At 36.6% G+C, this 22,279-nt stretch overlaps 1 protein-coding gene across 1 annotated transcript in view; it reads left to right on the forward strand.

Moving 5' to 3' along the window:
* The first annotated feature begins 235 nt into the window (after positions 1 to 235).
* Positions 236 to 22,279, forward strand: part of CD36 (CD36 molecule) — a 29,478-nt gene continuing 7,434 nt past the window's right edge. The window contains 8 exon segments of the mRNA NM_001177734.2: positions 236 to 307; positions 792 to 998; positions 9,571 to 9,731; positions 13,974 to 14,121; positions 14,570 to 14,749; positions 16,002 to 16,093; positions 18,113 to 18,159; positions 21,362 to 21,431. Coding sequence (NP_001171205.2) covers positions 879 to 998; positions 9,571 to 9,731; positions 13,974 to 14,121; positions 14,570 to 14,749; positions 16,002 to 16,093; positions 18,113 to 18,159; positions 21,362 to 21,431 — 818 coding nt within the window. The 5' untranslated portion in view covers positions 236 to 307; positions 792 to 878.

Genomic DNA, 22,279 nt, shown 5'->3' on the forward strand with positions numbered 1-22,279 from the left:
TTGTTAACCACGAAATTGAAAGTAAGGTATACTTCTTTGAACTATTCAGTTTTCCACATTGTTTATAAAAAAAAAACAATTAGGCAAGAGCTCAGTATTCATGAAAATGAGATTTTCTTTTAGTAGTGATTTTAATTTTGGTGACATCAGAGGCCTTCTGGTATTAATTTCCTGACAATATATTTTCCCAAGTTAACCATGCATTTTTATTTTAACAGCTTACAAATGATTAGAAGAATTGGTTCTTTCTGAGACTCATCAGAACATTTCCTATAAAATCTGACCTTGCTACAGACTCGTGAATAAGGTACAGTAAAGACAACACCATGCTTGCTTGGCATTTGACAGAGAAGACCTCAGTCCGCACGAGAGCTACAGACAGGATGTGTGTGACTGTGTGTGGGGAGAAGCCAGATGAAGGGCGAGGATGCATCTGGGTGTCCCGGGACAGTAGATAAGGGAGAAAGCACAGTAAGCATGTTCTCGGAGATACCATTTCAATACTCATGCAATAGGAGAAAATTTCAAAGACGAGAATTTTGAGGAAATACCCTATATGATAGTATCTTTTGTTTCTTCCACTGGTAGGTAGGTAGGTAGGTAGGTAGGTAGGTAGGTAAAAGCAAGAAAGGGGAGGGACTAACCTGGTGAGTCCATCTCATTAAACAAAAGGAAAAAGCATCTGTGTATTTGGAACTGGCAAAGGGATATTTCAGTTGCGTTTTCTTTGTACTTTGATCTTGTTGTACTGATATTTAAGCTTCTGTTTTATGATCTCTTTCTCATGCTAGACCCAGACCTCTGGAAACCACCTCATCAGACCTGGGAGTCTGAGAGCAGCAGGTGCTGAACCTGAATTTTTTTCCCTGCGTAAGAGAATGGGCTGTGACCGCAACTGTGGGCTCATCGCGGGCGCTGTCATCGGGGCAGTGCTCGCCCTGCTGGGGGGCATTCTGATGCCCGTCGGAGACATGCTGATTGAGAAGACAATCAAGAAGGTACGGGGTTCTAAAGGGTATTTCTTGGCCCTGCGCTGCAGTCTGCCTTCTGTCCCCATTGCACTGTGCACCGCTACTATACTTCATGGTGCCTGGCAACTTTGTGTCTTTAACACAAGGGTGATTCTGAACCCTGGTGACTTCACATGACACAGGAATGTTCAGAGGATAACTACATTTAACAAGAATGCACCATTGGCTTAAGAATGATATCCAAATTCTGATAAAAGCTGTTTAGAGGGACGCGGGTCAGTTAGTAGAAATCGTGGCTTTTTGTTATGTCTAAAGGCTATGTTGATAGCTTTTGAATGAGAAATAAGTAAGTGTGTTTTGTGATTAATTATAGAATTATGTATTAATTATGTATAATGTAATAACTATTATGTGTTAATTATAAAATTAGTTGTGCTTTGGTTAACAGAGAAAAGTTTTATATAGATAAGAATACATATATATACACACACACTTAAAATTGATTGTATTTAATAATGAAGCAGGAGTCTTTGGCGAAACTGGTATTAACTTTTTCACTTGGTGAACTGCTGCTTTTTACAATACATGTAATAATGTATGATTGTCTTGTAAACATTTCCTACTTATAAAGCTTTATGCTGATTCTGCAAAAATACTTTCAGAAACGTTATGTAGGACACATGCCAGCATATATGCAATGGGTTGCCTGTAGTCTTAGCAAAAATTAATTTTTGATTCAATACACAGGCTTTGCACAGCAAACTAGGATTCATCTCCCACCCTGGTTCTTTCTAATGAGCTTCACACTCACTGAACTATACTGAGAGAGAGGGAAGACCAGACTAAGAAGCAGATCTGCTGAATTTCTCAACCAGCAGTGGCAAATTCAAATGGCTTCAGGGGTTTGGAGACAGGGTTTAAAAAAAAAAAAAAAAAAAGTGAAGGTTCCAAGAACATTCCAAGAACAAAATAACATAAGAACACGATGATTGTGAACCTTGAGAGTGTGTGTCCTGCCCCAAGGCATGGAAGCTCAGTTTTTTTACTACAATGCTGGCCAAATAAAACATAATCAGGGTGCTGCCCTGGGCTCTCAGCCTGCTTAGATACCAATGGCTCAAATGAGTTAGTGAGCATAGTAGATCATGGAGAACAACAAGAAACAATCCATAAAATGGGCTAGATTGACCAATTTATATGGAAATTTCTGTTAGTGCCAAAGCCTTTTCTTCTCTCATCCATTCATCCCTTTTGACCTCTTGCTCTTACTGTGAATATAAATAAGTACCATTTTATTTCACTGAGGCATTGACTTAATTGGCAAATTAATATGAAGTATTCATTTCAAATCCGGTTATTCATGACAAGAGGGTACAATTTTCCGGTATTTTTTTCCTTAGCTACAAATGATAATGGTTTTAAAATTAAATGAAATTGTCTCACTATAGCTGTTGGCTTAGTATAGAAGAGAGGACAGTAGGACATTAGATATAGGTATAGATACAGATATAGATCGGAGTGCTATATTTTCTCAATAATAATATTGGCATTTCTAGCTTTTCTATTGCTAACAGATTCCAAATCTTCAATGCCATGCATTTAACTTTAAAAAATATATTGTAAATAGGAATGTTATCCCCTTCCTTGGAATTCCCCATTTTCTTGCTATTATTTATGATCTAGTTTAATAGAGACAGGCAGATGTGGATGAGGTGAGGGCTTAGGTGAGCATGTGAGATGGAATTCCATCACACGGTCCTCTCCTATTCTGTAAACTATGCTTCTCTTCTAGGATCTTCTGTGGAGAGAGAACAGAATCGGTTTCTATGCTAACACACAGGCTAGAATGTAACGTTTGGGAAAGTCTTCAGAATGGAAAGTCACAATAATCTCCTACTGCACAGCATTTTAAACTATTTTTTTTCTGACACATAACAAATGTCCAACAGCTAAATATTGATCATTTATCTTTTTCTTTTTTCATTCAACAATAGTACAGATAGCCTCTCTATGCAGTGGTGTGTGAGGGGCTAACATCTATTTTAATGTTTAATATTTATGTTCATAATAGTTAATCAAAAGAAAATAAGAGTTTTGAGATGTTAAAAATTTGTTTTTATAGAGTGACAGAGAGTAAAATAATTTTTTTCCTCAACAAGTATAGGATTTAACTGGGGACAAGCATATCATACCAACATATAGGGAACTGTAAGCCTAGTGCATACTATGGGAAAATGCTACTTAGAAAGAGTAATCTCTCAGAATATTCAATAACTTCAGAAAGGTGAAACTGCTGATTTTGAGCAAGTATAGGATTTTGAAAGTCCAAAGAGGACTGCAATGAAGGCATCTGAGGTCTCATTAATATTATGGAAAAAGATGTGAAAATGCAACTAACTACTGGGAGGCAGAAGGAAGAATATAGAAAATGTGTCCTAATATGGTATCAACAAAAGAGATTAGAAAAACAGCATGGAGTAAAATTTAGGAAGCTTCAAACATCAAGAAGAATATTTAATTGACTATGTGACAGGCAATGGTATTTGGGGAATGTCTCCTGGTAAATGTAAGAGATAACAAAGCCTGTGTCTAGGGGTTGATATCACATGGCTAGCCTTTGTTCAGTGCTGTGAAGAGCTTCATGTATACCAGTTCATTTAATCTTTGTGGATATCTATGAGAAGGTACTATTTATTATTTTACTCATTTTAATCATAAAACCTTAAATCGACTTGCCAACTTGTGTGGCCAAAAGGAGGAGTCAGTTCCCGAAACTAGGAAGTAGGAAGGCAAAAACTAGAGGACACACAGTACTGTGCACTATGATCCTACAATAGAAAGGACTGGAGAGCAAGGAAGCCAAAAACAGGAGAATGAAGAAAAACTACATAGGACATGGCCACTTTCTCTTTCTCAAGGAGAACTTGAGACTCCCTTTTAGGAAGATCTCTGCTCAGTCTGCACATTATATCACAAAGGTGCCCCAGATAGCATGGTGGAGTACACAGAAAAAAAAATAGGTGATGGAGTGCAGTGGAAGTTTGGATATGGAACAAAATTAGGAGAGAGGGTAAAAATACTTCAAGATGTCCAGCTGAGTTATCAGGAGAGATGTATACCTTAGGAGAAAAAAAGATAGAGGTTTTATGAGTGCTGTGATGTGAACATGTATGTATTCAAAGGTCAGAACTCAGATTGATCATTGCTATAGAGATTATAGATAAAACCAAACAGTCAATTTGCTTTCTAGAGAGCTTGAATGTAGAGACAAAAAAGCAGAGAGATTACTACAGGTTCTATGCATAATTCAGAGGAAAGAAAACCAAAAAGCCACAATGATTTTAGGTGAAGAAATAAAAACAAAAGAGTATAATTAATTTGGAAGTTATCAAGAGGCCAGCGCTCAAGGAAAGAAAATAAAATGCTCTCAGGCAGATGAAAATTCAGGAAATAATGGTTAGAACATGGTCCCTAAGGTTCTTGAAAATAGAAATTCAGTAGGAGAGGGCAATAAACTTAGTAGAGTAGGACACAACAAAGAAATGGAGTACTTTCTCTTCTTGTTTTTGAAATAAGGGCTATCTGTGCAATCTTTTACAGGACAAGGGGTATACTATGGATCTAGACCTAGAAGGCAGGAGGAGGCACAAAACTGAGCTTTAAGGAAGAATGGGTTCGAAAAAACTATGACATGATAGTTTATATTGTACGCCTACCACATATCCATTAATCATCAGAATCCCTTCAATGGGGGTGCCTGGGTGGCTCAGTGGTTGACCACCTGCCTTTGGCTCAGGTCATGATCCCTGGGTGCTGGGATCGAGTCCCACATCTGGCTCTCTGCAGGGAGCCTGCTTCTCCCTCTGCCTGTGTCTCTGCCTCTCTCTGTGTGTCTCTCATGAATAAAGAAAATCTTAAAAAAAAAAAAAAGAAAGAAAGAAAGAAAGAAAATAAAGAATCCTTTCAATAGTCAGAATCTCTGATGTATTTAAGACTAAGCCTGATTTTGCTCTCAGATTTCCTTGTCAGTTTTAGTCCTATAAAGATGCTGGGACTTTTTCTTTCCTTATTCTAGGCTGTTTCCTTTTTCTTCAGTTTATAAAACTGTCCTAAAATAAAATTGCAATATGTATCTGTTTGACATAGTGTGGGAGTCAAATCTCTGAATTATGCATAAACCCAAAAGAGCCAAGTGCCTTTTACCCCTTTACTTCAGGAGGACTTAGGTTAAAGCTGTCCTTTTACAAATGTATAAAAATTTTAGTTCTGGTTTTTGTTTACTATTGAAATTCACTGAAGATTACTTTCTTCATTTAATTGACTAACAGCAAATTGGGAAAGTTATTACCTATATACAAGCACAATTTAAAAAAATTAAAGTGCTTATTTGAAAAAGATCAGAAAATCATCCCATACTGTTCTCTCATTTATAAAGTGGAGCTGGAACTCTGTGATATGTTCTGTGATACTGAAATGATAGCACCATGACAGCGAGACTTAAAATGGTCTAAAATGGTCCGGAAATTTTACTTCTTTGATATATATGTGTGTGCATGTATAGGTAAACATACACTCATTTTACTCTATTTCTAAGGGATGTTTTCTAGGACTTCATACCTTTTTATGGATTACAGCTGAAAACTTTCTTACCAGTTCTTTTTAATTTTTTTTTAAATTTTTATTTATTTATGATAGTCACAGAGAGAGAAAGAGAGAGAGGCAGAGACATAGGCAGAGGGAGAAGCAGGCTCCATGCACCGGGAGCCCGATGTGGGATTCGATCCCGGGTCTCCAGGATCATGCCCTGGGCCAAAGACAGGCGCCAAACTGCTATGCCACCCTTACCAGTTCTTTTGACTATGATTCCTAACAGAGGTCTGTAGAGCCAGCAGGTTTGTGCAATCTTACGTAGATGGACAAAGTCAACAGTATCAGCTGCCACAAATGTAGAAACTACCAGAACACTTTGGAAAAGGTCAAAGTTCTGTCACCATTTACAAAAGATAATTTATTAATTGACATGGTTAATATGACTTGATAAATGTTTAGTGAATTTTGTATAACATTGGTATTTTTGAATAAATCTTAGTTTCCCTATGATATTAAGTATAGAACATCAAGAAGCAAATTAAAGCTTTCTTATCTTTCCTCCTGAAAGACTAATGTTAAATTATAGCATCACTCAATTATATCATCATTTCCTTCCCCTATTCTTGAAAAGAACAATCCTTTAGTAGCTTGTAAGCCGTGGCTTCAGATAAAATAAATTGAAATACTATTTTTTATTAAATGGCCAATATTTGACTCGATAGTCCCTATTTTAAATAATATAATACGTATATTACTTTTATAATATAAGCTTATGGTATTTCCAGGTATGAAAAAATAATTTGTAGAGATTGTTTTATATTAATAACATATGAGAATATAAACATGAACATGAAACAGTCCAAAGTAAATTTTAAATTAAAAGAGAGGTATTAAAATGGATTAAATGCTACATATAAAAAAAAAAATGCTACATATATTTGCATTTTAACTGCAGTAATAAAATTACTTAACAGTGTTTCAAGAAACAGCAGGTATGTATATATAATTTTCTTCCATCCAATTTATATTAACATAACAACATAATTTAGTATTCATGCCGAATGCACAATCTCCTATATTAAGTTCTCACATAAATTTTTGGAGGCTAATTTCCTGGGTTGCAGAAACATTAAATCTAATCGGTTTCACCAACTCTTATGGTGGGTTTTAACTGATGACCTGAGACTGAAGCCCTTTATTGACTGTCAGCACAACTGCCACTAATAATTCAGTGTCTTCCTGTGCACATGCACTATGCTCACTTGCGCACACGTAGTGCATGCACAAGCCTTTTTGCGAGTGAGGAAATGGCTTATAACTGGTCCTAAACGGAACACATTGTGGTGGTGAGTAAGGGGGGGTGAAGACTATTTTCAGCATGTCTCTGCATTTTAAGGAAGTTTTAATGTCAATTCAGTGAGAATAAATTTTAAAATGATTAAATAGCAAAAAAGAAGTGTCACCGTATCCTACATGAGTTATTGCCACATGACTGGTTGAGACAGGAAATGCTGTGAGTGAAATAATTCAAGCAGTATGGAGAGCTCATGATGTTAGCATTCTCCCTCCAAAGGCCAGGTAGGATTTGCATAAGAATAATAGCTAACTTAGCACACAGCTTGGTGATGTGCTAACACTGGGCTAAGTCCTCGCATTTATCAATCTCTATAAGAGGAGGATAAATATTCAATTATATGAAATGCATACATCTCAGAGGTAGGGAAGTTTTCTGTCCTGTCAAATACCTTCCATCACAGTTCTTTTTCAATTCTATAACCATTTATTGAGTTTCTTTCATTAGGAACTAAAGTAAAATGTGTGGCTTAAGAGTTATAGGATAAAGAATCGATATTGCATTAGTCCTTAAGCTTCTTATGGGGCAAGCGTAGTAGTGTGTTTTCCCCCTCATACAGTCTCTTGAAATTGGTACATTATCATAGCTTTTAGCTCCAACGCCCTCATCTAGCATCTGCATGTAACTCTGTTTTAATATTGAGCTTGTTAGTATTGGAAGTAAGACACTTAAGGAGCTAATAGAAAGTTTTTCAAGGGCAAGTCGTAAAAAGTAATGGTCTAACATCATTTTAGCAGCTCCAGTGAACCCAGTGAAAATGCATTGCAACAGCATAGGATTTCATCATAGCATTTCAGCTTGGTGCCCTGTTCTTCTCTAAGGAATTTCCTTAGTCTCTGCATTAAGCAATAAGTAACGTATCCTGAAGATATGAAATTTAATTTGACTTCTACCAACTAAGTCCAGAGTTGACAGAAGGAAAAAAAAAAAAAAAGATATTTTTAGCAGAGTGTAAAAGAAGACCAGTCCAAGAGTCAGAGACTAGGATTTTCATGGTGGTTCTGCTCTGGCTAGATGGCCCGGGCGCCAGCCACAGAGCTCCTCAGAGCCTCCGTGTGCTCTCCTAGAAGACAAGGTGATGTTCAGTGTCCCTTCAGATTCATCATTCCATGAATTGATGCTTCCTGGTGAGGGAAACAAAGAGGTCAGATTGTTCCTGTATTCATGGGTCTGTGTGGGCTCATTTCCTGTGAAATACTTTTCTTCCTTTTCCTCAAGCACAAAGATCAAGGTTTCCATTCTGGGCATTCTTCCCAAGGTACCTAGTTGGAAATGCTGCCTTACTACCAAATCACCTTGGTTGGCTCTAGTTAGGATAGCTTTACAGACCCTCAGCTCAGGGAGTGGGAGCCATGGACAGCGACTTGGAGAGCTTCTAGAACTCCCTCATTTAATAGATGGTGAAATTGAGCCTGAGTGGGTTGGTGACTTTCCACTCTGTCCCACAGCATCTAAAACAAGGGAACAGATTTCTAATATAGCATTTTGTGGTTCTGTCATTGGCACTTTTTCCACTTGTTTATCTTCACTACATGGGGTGTCGAGGATTTGTAATGAATTCCACAAAATAATAGGACAACTTCCTTATTTCATCCTTTTATTTTAAAAGTAGGAACTTAATAATGTTGACTGTTGTAGCTTTTGAAAACATGTCCTATTCAGTTGCCACAAATATATTGAGTTAGGGATTGAGAAGGATTTTGAGAGAGAGAGAAGGTGCACAAGCAGGCAGGAGGGGAGGCAGGGAGAAGCAGAAGAGGAGGGAGAGAGAGAATCTTAAGCAGGCTCACACCCAGCATGGAGCCTCACATGGGGCTTAATTTGACAACCCAAGATCATGACCTGAGCCAAAATCAAGAGTTGTATGCTTAACCAATCGAGCTGCCCAAGTGTCCCAGGATTGAAGATTTGGGAGAGAAGTCAAATTTGTTCTTTTCATCCAGAAGCTTTTTTTTTTTTTTTTAATTTAATAAATGTTAAGTGATCATCCTCTGCAAGTGTCCAACTTTTGAAGAAAAGTTAAAGCTTTCAATATCACCACATTTTTCTCTCAGCTTTTCTGTTTTGTCTCATCAGTCTCACTAAGGGCAGAAGAGAAGTTAATGTTCAAGCTGATAGGAACTATTTGGAACGGGTTTAATAAAATTTGCTTAATAAATTGTGTTAAAACTGTTGCAATATTACCAGAGGGGCACCCTGAAGCTTGCCAATGGTTGGCCTTTTTTTTTTTTTAATTTTTATTTATTTATGATAGTTACACAGAGAGAGAGAGAGAGAGGCAGAGGGAGAAGCAGGCTCCATGCACCGGGAGCCCGACGTGGGATTCGATCCCGGGTCTCCAGGATCACGCCCTGGGCCAAAGGCAGGCGCTAAACTGCTGCGCCACCCAGGGATCCCAATGGTTGGCCTTAAATCAGCTGCCATGTCGGCAGTATCACACACTGACTCCCTTTTTAAAAGGGTGACTGAAAGAGGTTTGCCCTGATAATTTATTAAAAACATCTCTGTTGCAACTGTATGGCAAGTTTACCAAGGTTCTCAGGAACAGGGTCCTTGAGCTTGGTCCTTTCAAAAGCTAACCGAAAGTGAGGAACTCCCAGATGTGCTCCTATCTTACTACACAGAAATAACGCAAACTTGTTTTCTCTTTCATAGGAAGTTGTACTTGAAGAAGGTACAATTGCTTTCAAAAATTGGGTTAAAACAGGCACAGAAGTTTACAGACAGTTTTGGATCTTTGACGTGCAAAATGCACAGGAAGTGGTTGCGAACAGCAGCAAAATTAAGGTTAAACAAAGAGGTCCTTACACATACAGGTGAGTCCACACAGATAAGGGGCATTCTTTCCTTCACCATATGTATTTCTGAAAAGACTTGGAAAATGCCACTGTTTTCAGATGTGCTTATTATTTTTCCCAGTAACATATAATGAAATGTTTTAGTTTCTGTCTATAGTGAATCCTAATCTAAGGATTTAATGATCATAAGAAATATGGATTTTATTAGAAATTTAGCAGCATCAAATAACTGCCCTACATTTAAGAAATCATGGGTGTTTTACACTTGTGACATATATTCTTGACAACTCTCAAGTGTGCATGCTTAAAAGTAAACAATCTATCAGAATTTTAAATAACCAGAGCGTCTTAAAATCCTAAAATTGAATGTATACATTATACCAGTGGTTCTCATAGTGGGGTTCCTTCCCCAGCAGCATCAGCCTCACCTGGGAACTTGGTAGCAATGCAAACTCTCAGATGTCACCCCAGATCAAATGAATCAAATTCTTGAGTCGGAGCCCAACAGTGAATTTTACAGACCCTCTGGGTGATTCCTGTACATATTCAATTTTGAGAACCACAGCATCAAATGGATTTTGTGTAACTGCAGTACCTGCTAAGGATTTCTGTTAAAACTAATTTCCAAGTCAGACAGGTGTTTGTATTGATTCAGTGGTTTCATCCTTATATTTTCTCCAGGACTAATATTGAAGCTGCTGTAGCCCTATCTGATATTCCCTAATAGTTGAACATGCTTTTGAATAGAATCTTCACATGTTAGAACTAAAGGGAAATGGTTAGCCAGGAACTTTTCATTTTGCAAACTAAAAAAACTGACACCAGGGAAAGTGAAGTGATTCGTCTGTGTTCACACGGACCTAGGAACTGGTGACTCCTAGATTTTCTTATGTATTTTTTTCCTATTTAAACTACAGACTAGGGGTTTCTTCCAACTATTAGGGTACAAAAAGGGGGGGGGACTGAGGTGCAAAAGGCACTAACCATAACCAAAGATGAGGAATACATTTATGATATCCATGTGGGAACACAGTTAAGCCCTGCAGTATCAGCTATTATACAAATAGCTGGCTTTTCCTCCAGGATAATTACTACTAGTTACACAGCATGATCAATTCCTACCACAAAATTTCATATTTATAATGATTTCTTATAATTCATAGTTTTGAAATCGCATCTGTTTTAGAGAGTCTATATAATTTCTTTCCCCTCTAGACGTTAATATGTCTGTAGATTGACAGGTCACACTCAAAATAGAATACACCGACAGCAGTTGGGAGGGTAGTGCCTGGGGCCGTAGCTCATGCTAGAGGCCCTTGGTGACTCGTCTGTCCTACCAGTTGTCCAGTCTCTTGTACCTGTGCCTGTGTCTGTGACTATTCACACTGCTACTGAAGAACACTTGGTTTTCATTGTTGGCGGAAAAAAAGAAAATCTTACCTTGGAAAATGTTTTCATTTTTTCATGGTCTTAGAGTTCTTGTTATTATCAAAAGCCTCTATGAGTATCTTGCTAAAAAAAAAATATTTATGGCTATGATGTATACCTATGAAAATCTGGAATTCACACATGGACAAATGAGAATCTAAGAAAAATTATCAAACAAAATTATAACCCAGGTGAACTGAACATGCGAGGAAAGTGAATCGTTGTTAGAATTTGAGAACGTCTCTGTTTGTTTGGGGAGAAGGTCACATCTTTTATTTTTAAAGCTATTACTTGAGATATGGAGAAACATCAACATAACACTGAACCCAACCCTCTGCTCTGATAGGTGACAGCTAATATATATTTTCTTTCTAGAGACTTTAGCCTATCCCTCCAAGGGACAGAAGGGTTAGATATATTTGATTTACTTGGAGAGGCAGTGAGAAGAAGGTTGAATTAGAGAAGTTGGGTTTGCAGCTAAAGTTTACAAATAATAAATTCCCGTTTACATAATGATGTTAAAGGGATTTCTAATTAACTCGGGGTCATCTTGTCTTAGGATGTCACCAAAGTGGAGCCATTAGTGTCTGTTTGGTTGCCTTAAATAACGGGAAAACCATTTGTTACCTTTCAGAAAAAAGTTAGTCATTTTAGAGTCTTCCTAACAGTTAATAGTCTGAGGTGACCTTGCTTCCACATATATGACACCCTGAATGCTGCTGATCCTGGAAGCTTAGGAGGATGTCCCACCCCACACAGAACCACAGGCTCATTTGGCTGATGTCTGCTAAAGTGAGTTCAGTGACACTTTGATTGACAAGGTATAACATGGGTCCAAGCATGAAATTGCCTGCGTGCAGATCTTAATTATATATATTGCAATTTCATCATCTCTATGAAAGGTCAGTAATTCCCAGAGAATCTTCCCTGATCCCACATTACTGCTTCTTGTTGTTGTTTTTAAGTTGCTTCTCCTTGGCAGCGGTACAAAGAAAGCAACTGGCGCTAAATCTAAGGCCAATTTCTCCCTTTGACCTTATTAACTGACACTTTCCAAAACCTGTATACATTCCACGGTTTTAAACAAAAGAAGTGAGTGATTATGTTCTTTCTCAAAGTACATTTTAAACACAAGCGTCAGTTTAAAGGCTTTTTCTCTTAGTGCCATCTACTGGTACAATGTTGTAAGTACAATTTAAGTGAGCTGGAATCTTGGTCACTTACTTTGCTATGGTCTTGATGATTACACATAGATAAATGTTCCTGAAAATGAAAGAGCTTCAATTTTAAATGTTAATAGCAGGTTGTCTGATTTTAAGATATAATTGCATCAGAGAAAATAGTAGTTGTCTAGTAATAGACTGTCCTGGGGGATGTTTCAGAATTATATATTCCTGCTATGCCTACAGTACTACAAGAAGAATAAATAATAAATCTTTGATGAAATCATGGTAAAAATAAATTATCTTCTCATCTTACTGTGAACTCTTTAAAAGAATGTGATCCATTAATTAATTTATTCATCTTAAATTTATCAAGAACTCATGTGCCATGCACTGTGTGCTTGGGGATACAAAACAGTGATAATTCCTACCCTACAGTTACTTACTTAAAAAAAAGAAAGAGAGAAAGACTCTATTTATTTAGAGCTTGAGAGAGCACTTGCATGTGTGCACATGCGCATGCGAGCTGGGGGATGGACAGAGGGAGAGGAAGAGAGAATCTGGAGAGGACCTGGTGCTGAGCAGGGAGCCCAAAGCAGGGCTCATGACACCACCCTGAGACCATGACACCAGCTGAAATCAAAAGTCCTGTGCCCAACTAACTGAAGCCACCCAGGAATTTACATTTTTATTATACCTGAGTGAAATAGTGTGTTTTGTGTTTTTACATTTTTTAGTTCCGTGCTTTTTGTCTTCACCTTACCTACTGGATTCATCTCATGTATAGACATGCACATATGTGATAGTGCAATGATGCATACTTTGTTTTGTCTCAGTAAATCTCTCATATTTGCAAAAGATTTTTCCACATAATAATTACCCATCACCATGTTCCTAAAAGTAGTCGGTACTTTTCAGCCTAGAGATTTTACAGCCAGGAGCTTAGAACTAGTAAGTATTTAATATATGTCTGGAGTGGGGAGGGCAACTGGCCTGTAAAATGGAAATCATATTCCATTAGTTATCTTTAATTCTCATTAAAGTACTGGAAAATATGGAAAAGTCAGTGCTGGAGAGGCCACATATGTTGAGCATTCTTTCTAATATAAGGAAAGGGATTCTTCATATTTCCCTATGTGAACCTTTCTACTGTCTTCTTACCCTCAGGATAGAATTAGAGAATAGGATGCAACCCTTTATGTGTGAGCTCTTGCTTATGTTTGATGGCTTTATTTCCCACTGTTCTCCTTATTCTCACTCTGCAATCCAACCAAATTCAACAATTTGCATTTCTAACAATACACTGTGGAGCTTTTTACCCAGTTTCTCCTAATTTAACGTCTTTTGCCAGATCCCTTATATGGAATTGCTACCAAAATGTATCTTGACCCTTGCTCTCACCATGACCAAGTATCTGTTCTGGGTTTTCCCATGGATTCCATGAAAACTCATAATAACACCTATTACTTCTCCCATGTTGTGCAGATTTAAAATCCCCTTCTCTTATTTGCCCACAACCCAGCATTGGCTTATTTATCATTGTAAACCAATTGGTTAATTTCTGACATAGTCTATCTACTCAAAAATTATTTATTATATGAATGGATGGAATTTGAGACCTGTTCACTTGAGACAATTGTTTTGAATTTTATCAATTTCTGTTTTTCAGAGTTCGTTATCTAGCCAAAGAAAATATAACTCATGACACTGAGAACCACTTAGTCTCTTTTGTCCAGCCCAACGGTGCCATCTTTGAACCTTCACTATCTGTTGGAACAGAAGATGACACTATGACCGTTCTCAATCTGGCTGTAGCAGTGAGTGAACAACAACATTATTTGTTTTGAAATACTCTAGAACTCAGTGTAGTTAATCACATGAGTAGAACTATCATCAAGTATTCTTTATTTTGTCATTTTTATAAAAATATGCTCCTATGTCATAATTTTGAATGGAGTAAAGGTCATTTGGAAAGATGACAAAAATCATAACAACTGAATTGGAAGACCACTTAAAGTATATTATTTAAAAAAAATAGGATCTGACTTTAAATGTCTCCTTGTGCCTAGAGCTGAGGTAGAGAAATGTAATCATCCAGAGATTAGACAAATTATACTTTTTGTCCTCTAAAGATTGGAGAATAATTTAAAGGTACAGTTCATTTTCCCCCATTATAGTTAATTCTAGTATTTAATCCATCTGTTAGATACTAAATAGATACTGAAACTTATGTCTCAAACAGTGTTTTGCTTTGTTTTTTTGTAGGCTGCACCCCATCTCTATCCAAATGCATTTGTTCAAGTGGTACTCAATTCACTTATCAAAAAGTCAAAATCGTCTATGTTTCAAAATAGAACTGTGAAAGAGCTCTTGTGGGGCTACACAGATCCATTCTTGAGTTTGGTTCCATACCCTGTTAACACAAAAGTTGGTGTGTTTTATCCTGTGAGTACCAAATATAAATGTTGATTTTTTTATATGTTGATTGGATAAATATGTTGGCATTGACAATTTATAATTTAATGATTTAGTGGGTTTACATGATTTCTGATCTGGGAACAAATATTCTAATTTTTTAAAGTCTCTGTCTCACATGGCTTCAGCTTTCCTGGGTGGGAAAATTTACTCATCTAAATTTAACAAATTTAAAATAAAGATGATGAGATTTAAATTGCGTTTCCATTCTTTGAGAAATACACAATTGTCTAAAATAGGTTGTAAGCCAATAAGGTTTTGCATTCTATTTTCAGCTTTGCTTTCCTTTCTCAAAATATCAGGTTTATACCATATTTTTATTTGTGTTAAATGGATTAATCTAATCATTCCTCCGTCTCCAGACCTCTTAACAAATTTGTGTTAATATAAATTTAAAAGTTAGCCTAAATTTGCACACAATGAGATGAATAAATCAGCAACGTCCTATTTTAATGCAATTTGTCATGAAATGGCAGTTTGTAGATTAAAGAAAAGGTGAACTTGGCAATGTACTTACTTATAGCTTAAGGTTTTGAATTATAGTAAATAGGACAAGCTATTGAATTGGAATTTCGACAATGATTTATTTGGCACTATGTGTGGTATTAGTTTATATATGGTATTATTCAAATTTTTGCTATTTTAGTTTTTAGATCGTGTTTAGGATTGCAAGGTTATATGTCAAAAAATATGAATGTAGAAAGCCTTAAAGGATCAGAGGCTCAGTTTTTATTTATTTTTAAACCAAGAACTCATAACTCTTTCCTTGGCTAATTCTGTTTTTAATTTTGTAGGCCTATTTTTTAGTATCTATTTATTAAAGATCATAACACTTGGAATACCTCTAGAAGTCTGTCCTTGTACTTATAGGTATTTTTAAATATCCCCTCACCTCAGTATAATAGGAGGAGTGATCAAAATCACCTTACTGGCTTAGCTAGGACAAAGAATACTAGAGTTGGGATCATGTTAACTTAAGATATTGGTTTTTCTTCCTTTGTCTCAACCTCCAGCACTTATTTCTCAGGGCCTTTTATAGTCTGCCTTTAAAATGTTCAAGACCAATAATTTTAAAACTTCATTGCATATATATTTCAAGCCATCTAAGATAATTACAACGAATAACCAGTATTTGAAAAACACAAAAGTGAGTTATATCTTTTATAACTTGGAAAATATGGCTTGTCCTAAAAGTAATTTCTTCGCGTACATATCTTTTCAGTACAACAACACTGTCGATGGAGTTTATTCAGTTTTCAGTGGGAAAGACAACGTAAGCCAAGTTGCCATAATTGACACTTACAAAGGTAAAAAGTAAGTATCCAGGTAAACTGCGTGTATTCCAAGGCAAGAATGGTATTGGCTTAACATCTGGCAAGGCACAGGCACCAACCATAGTGCAGATGTGCCTGTATCTCAGCCCTGGAAATTTTTGTGTGCCAAGTGTGAACCCTTTAGTTGTGACAGCTGGTCACACCTGGTGCATAGCTGCTGACTGTCAGCCCCACTTTAGAATTTGGTTTACCCTCATGCACAGGTTCGCTTACATAATGAAATCCCAAGGGACTATTTCCATATCTGCTGCACAGCCAGCACTGCAGGGCACTCCTACGGTTACGTAACCACAAATGAAAGGCAGAAAAGCTATACATCAGCTGATCAACCAGTAGTTAGAAAAACAGTTTGCTGGGAGTGTTGTATTTCTGTTATTCAGCATATGAAATAAAAATTGTTCATTTCACTGAATGACTTAATGTGTCTCTAAAGATGAAAACAACGAATCTGTGCAAATGTTTTCATGGCTTTTCCCTTCAAAAATTTCTGGAAATAATTTTCTACATTGATAAACCAGCCTTTTTAAACCTTTGTCAGTTAAAAAAACTAATTACTACTGCAAGTATAGTTCTAAAATGGGCATATTAAACTTAAAAATAAAGACTGCGCCTCCTTCGCAGTAGTAATAGAATGACATGTGTTTGTATAGTCATGATTTGCTTTTCTTTTCCTGGCTCTTGACCATTCATCTGGCATATAAAAAATTTATTATATGTATAAAAAATAGGAAGAATCTCAATAAATGTCAAGGAAGAAAGTCCTCTTCTAATCAAAGTTAATAAATATGCTTTAGATCAGTTTTTTTTCCTGGAAAAGATTACAGTAGTCAAAATTGAAAGAGATTAACTTTTTTTATTATAAGTAACCACTGCCTCACACTGAGTCCCTTTCTAAAAATTGCATACAACTGTTCAATAATAATCACTAAGGTAGTACTTTTCTTCTACAGATTCCATAGTAACACCTTTCTATAGAAAAGCATAGTTGAAGAAAAACACTTCTAAATGCTTATTTCAGGGGAAATAGCATCACTGTATATTGAGGAACATGAACATTTCTGCCATTTCGTTATTACAGAGACATTTTGAGGAGAGTTGCTAAGTGCTTCTAATCAAAGTAAGAATTCCACATCATTTTAAGACTATGGTAAGGTCAATTTAACTGATCATGGCAAGAATGAGCATGACTGCCAGCATGTTCTGTTTAAAAAACAATCAACAGCTTGCTTTGACATGTCACTAGATGGTATGTTAACAGTGGGGAAAAGACAGATTTTCCATCACCAAAAAATGGCTGAGGATACAGAGAAACTATTACTACTATTGGTTTTATTGCTTCCAGTATCTGACTTAGACACCAGAGTGGAAATTAATCAACTCTGTCCTACCTGAATACCAGCTCCTCCAAGCATTAAAAGGGAAAAAAAAGTATAAATTGGATGGTCTGCACATTTCCACTCTATTCTCTTTCTTCAACATCTCCTTTTCTTACCTCCTCTCCATGCGCCTCTTCTTCCTCAGACTGGAGGAGAAGTTAACCACTTCATATTTTTATCACTTCACCACTTGATATTTTTCTCCCACTTATTTTGAACACTCAACATATTACCAAGGAAACCATTTCTCCCAATGGGAAAAAAATTCTCCCCTAGGTAGAGATCTGAATTTCTGATGTGTTTCTCCGTTTTCTTTCTTCAGAAATGTTCTCTATTCCAAGTTGTTTCAAATTAACACGTGGCAATTTTATTTTATGACCTGGCCACTTAACAGTATTGGGCACTTCGTTTATCTCAACAAGATGGAACCTTCAAATAAAACATGGGCTGAATGATTGAGAACATTTCTTAAACTTAGCATGTGTCACATATTTAATCTTTATTATTTTAAAGAGTATTGAATCAGAAGTATTGAATCACAGTAGACAAAGTAATGGCAGAAAGGTGCTCCAGAGAAGAGAATGTTTGCTCATTTCTTTTTTTTTTTTTTTTTAATTCCTCAGGAATCTCTCCTATTGGCCAAGTTATTGTGACATGATTAATGGTACAGGTAAGGGCATTTATTTCGTGGTAATTATCACAATGAACCCACGTCCCGCTATTGCACAAATTCCACCACTGTAATGTTCTGAAGGTTAAGGGTATGCATTTACCTATCTTTATAGCCCTACAACATAATTCAGAGTCTCTATCGTTACATAGGCTTAGTAAATATCTGTCTAATGTGATGGGATTTCTGAAGATTAGTCCTTGAGGATTAGCCTTTACTGCATTACTAGGGAAACATTTGATAGATAAAAGCTTGACTGCAGGAACTACCTTCCTGGCCGCAGAAGTAAAGGGCTAAAAAAATAAAAAGTTAAAGACATAGTGACCATTCACATATTTTATAAATATTGTGCAGATAATAATTTTAAATTGAGAGAATTTTGAAAAAGAAAACATACATCCCAGGAGGCTTTTTAGTTGAAGTACAACCTGTGAAGTCGCATCTATTTTGAACAAGGTGGTCAGGGTGAAAGGAAGAAAAGAACAACAAAATTCCCGCAAGGTTAGAGATCTACTAACCATGAGAATGTGTGCAGAAATGAACATTCTGAATTAGAAGTGGGAAAACAAAGGAAGTGTAGTATGAGTTTACATTTTTGCAGCAAGGTTAGATCTGGCTGCTTATTCTCCTTGAAGGAAAGCAAAAGCAAAGTACACATAGACCTATTGGTTGAAGAATTAAGGATTAAGGTTTTAAAAGGCAAATGGGAATCAAATACTGTGAGGTGATTAAAACCTGACCTGAGGTGAGCTTTCAACAATGCAGAAGCAGGGGCAGAAATATGAGGGTTCCAAAATTGGAGAGGCACCACCCTGCAGGAAACCAGTATAATAAAGATGAAGAAAGTTCAATACAAAGTTATAAAAAGGGCAAGAATAAAAAGGAAACAGAGGGCATATTTCCTTTTTCAAAGGTTATTGTTGAGCTTCGCATATCTATTTAATTTGGTTACCACTGTCTTATAGAGAAAACGATAAAACAGCAAAAATCTTGAGTCTGCTTTGTATCAAATTTCAAGTAAATTTCAAGTAAAGAATTTTTGCAAATAAATCATCAAGTGAACTAATGCTACTAACTCCAGTCATTACATAAGCATAATACTTCAGAAAGTAGATTAGAGAAATATATTGTACTGCTCCTAAATAGTAAAGGATTCTTTATGGGTTTAAGAAAAAAATAAAACTATTAAATGATTCTGTCCAAAGGTTAGAATTTTTATTTTTTTAAAGAGTTTATTTATTCATGAGAGACACAGAGAGAGAGGCAGAGACATGGGCAGAGGGAAAAGCAGGAGCCCGATGCAGGACTCGATCCCAGGACCCCAGGATCATGCCCTGAGTGAGCCAAAGGCAGATGCTCAACCACTGAGCCACCCGGATGCCAGGTTAGAAGCTTTAAAAGGAGAGGTAAAGGATTGATTAATCACAAAAAGATAAATGTGTGAATGTGTGAGCATCAGACATAAAGTTAAAAGTATCTAAAAAAAAATATCTAAGAAGAAAATGGAAGGAAAACAAATTAGGGTCAGAGGTAGATTGGACAGGGCAAGGGACTCTGATGTGATTTCTGTGAGAGAGATTCTCTGTTTATGGCATCAGAGAATAGCAACCAACAAAACAAAAAAGGTCCTGATTTAAAAGTGCCTCGTCTACTTTCTAAAGTAAGTAAGAAGAGACATAAAATGAAAATACTGATATACAACTGAACTTTTAAAAAAGTCAGCAATCTTATAGTTATTTCCATGGTAATTGTTGGGAATAATTATGGTATAATCTTCAATGGTATCTCATATAACGATTCTTAAAACGTTTAAGTGTATTCTTTCCCTTTAATGATTACGGTGTTGGGAAGGCAGGTGTAGACTGTGTCCACTGAGAGTCCTGAGTAGTTCAAACTAGCCTTGAGGATCCAGTTCTCTTACTGCCAGGATCAAGTCCACTGTGATCTTCTATTATATTTCACTTATCACAGAGTATAAGTGAAATGTAACAAGATCACAAGGTTGAGGCATTTAAGCAGAAGCAGAACCCAGGATGCATTATTGAAGGATGGGTCTTCCTGTTTTCAACAAATACAAACACATTCAGTGGTGTGGCTCGTTTTGGTGACACTGACTTGGGAAGCAAATGCAAGAGTTATCTAGCTATCTCTTCATATATCCAAGTGTGTGATGGATAGGTTTTCAATACATTTGGGGGAAATTCTGGTTAGTGAGAGAATTTTACTAAATGACTTTCAAAATATTTAGGGTGCCTAGGTGGCTCAGTCAATCAAGCATCTGCCTTTGGCTCAGCTCATGATCCTGAGGTCCTGGGATCGAGTCCCGTATTGGGCTCCCTGCTCAGTGGGGAACCTGCTTCACCCTCTCCCTCTGCCGGCTGCTCCCTCTGCTTGTGGTCTCTGTCAAATAAATAAAATCTTAAAAGAAAAATATTAATCAGCCATTAGGACAGATGAATGAATCACTATCAAAAGTAGGACAACATAAATCTAACAGAAGCTCTAAGAGAACTTCACGGTAAGACACTTCATAGTGAGAAAAGTGCCACACTACTGAGAAGGTGGGGGATTTCAAAAACTAACATTTAAAAACATGTGACTTTGGCATCATTTTTGTAAACTTTCATTTATTTTTAAGGAGTGGGAAGACTTAATATGAAATTAAATACCAATGAATATAAATTGGACTTATTGAATATGGCAGCTGCTGGCCACATGATGCTATTGAAGAAATTAAGAAATGTGCTTAATTGAATTGTGAATTGAAATGTGCTATAAATGTAAAATACACACTGGATTTTGTTAATTTTTATATCAATTACATGTTGAAATAATGGCATTTGAGACTTTTTTTTTTAAGATTTATTTATTTATTCATGAGAGACACAGAGAAAGAGAGACACAGACAGAGGGAGAAGCAGGCTCCATGCAGGGAGCCTGATGTGGGACTCGATCCCAGGACCCTGGGCTGAAGGCAGAGGTTCAACCACTGAGCCACCAAAGTTCCCCGAGATGTATTGGGTTAAATCAAATATACCCATTTCTTTTTATTTTCTAAAAAAATGTGGCTACTGAAGAATTTAAAAATTACATATACAATGTGCCTTATATTTCTATTGATTATACTGGAATAGAGATGTCTAGGTTTTTCTAGGACACACATTACATCTAATCCCTTGTCACTGGCTTGATTTTTAAACAGATGCAGCCTCATTTCCACCTTTTGTAGAGAAGACACGAGTATTGCGTTTCTTTTCCTCTGACATTTGCAGGTAAGACAAAGACACTGATGTAGTTCCGTGAGTCAGAATTTTTTTCCCCCAGTGACAAAACACAGACCAAGAAGCTCATACTTAATGATGTTACTGGAGAAAAAAGTACACATAGGGAGATTTTTCTGGATTTATTCAGAGTACAATATGGAACTCATAATGTGCTTATTAACTTTTATAAAAATTGAGGGCTGCAGAAGGATAATATACAGAATGCAAATTATTTTCTTTCTCATTTTTAAGTAAGAGCTATTTTTTCGTTTTTTATTTTTTATTGTTTTACTACACTAGAACTATATTCAATAACAGTCACGTCTAGGACATGCCCATCTTTTTTAATGATGTCCAGGGAAAATGATGCCATTGTCACCGACTATGTTAATGAGCTCTAGTGCTACTACTGCCCCTTTTAAGATTGGTGGGTCCAGCAGATATCACACAAGCATTGGAGCCCAAGGCAGTCCACTTGAGTCCTTGCCCTGTTCCTAAAGAATGTATCATTATGAAAAAAAAAAATGTATCATTATGGGCAAACATTTGAAATCTCTCAATGTTTTCCTTATCAGTAAAATTGAAGAGAGCAGTGTTTCTTCATATAGGGTTATGTGGGAATTAGAAGAAATATGTATTGATCCCCAGCACATTGTCTAGGTATGGGTGAGTACTCAGTAAATGGTGGGGGTGCACAGGAAATAATGAGATCTATGTATCAAGAACTCACCTACACACGCCCCAGTGAGTCCGTGGCCTTCCCTCCAGGATTAAATTTTGAAAGAAAGAAATTTTAATTGTATTTCATGTAAAGTGGGCACAAACAGGGATTTGAGGGAAGTCATATAAATATTTAA

This window comes from Canis lupus, chromosome 18, assembly GCF_011100685.1.
Source record: "Canis lupus familiaris isolate Mischka breed German Shepherd chromosome 18, alternate assembly UU_Cfam_GSD_1.0, whole genome shotgun sequence".
Lineage (NCBI taxonomy): Eukaryota > Metazoa > Chordata > Mammalia > Carnivora > Canidae > Canis > Canis lupus.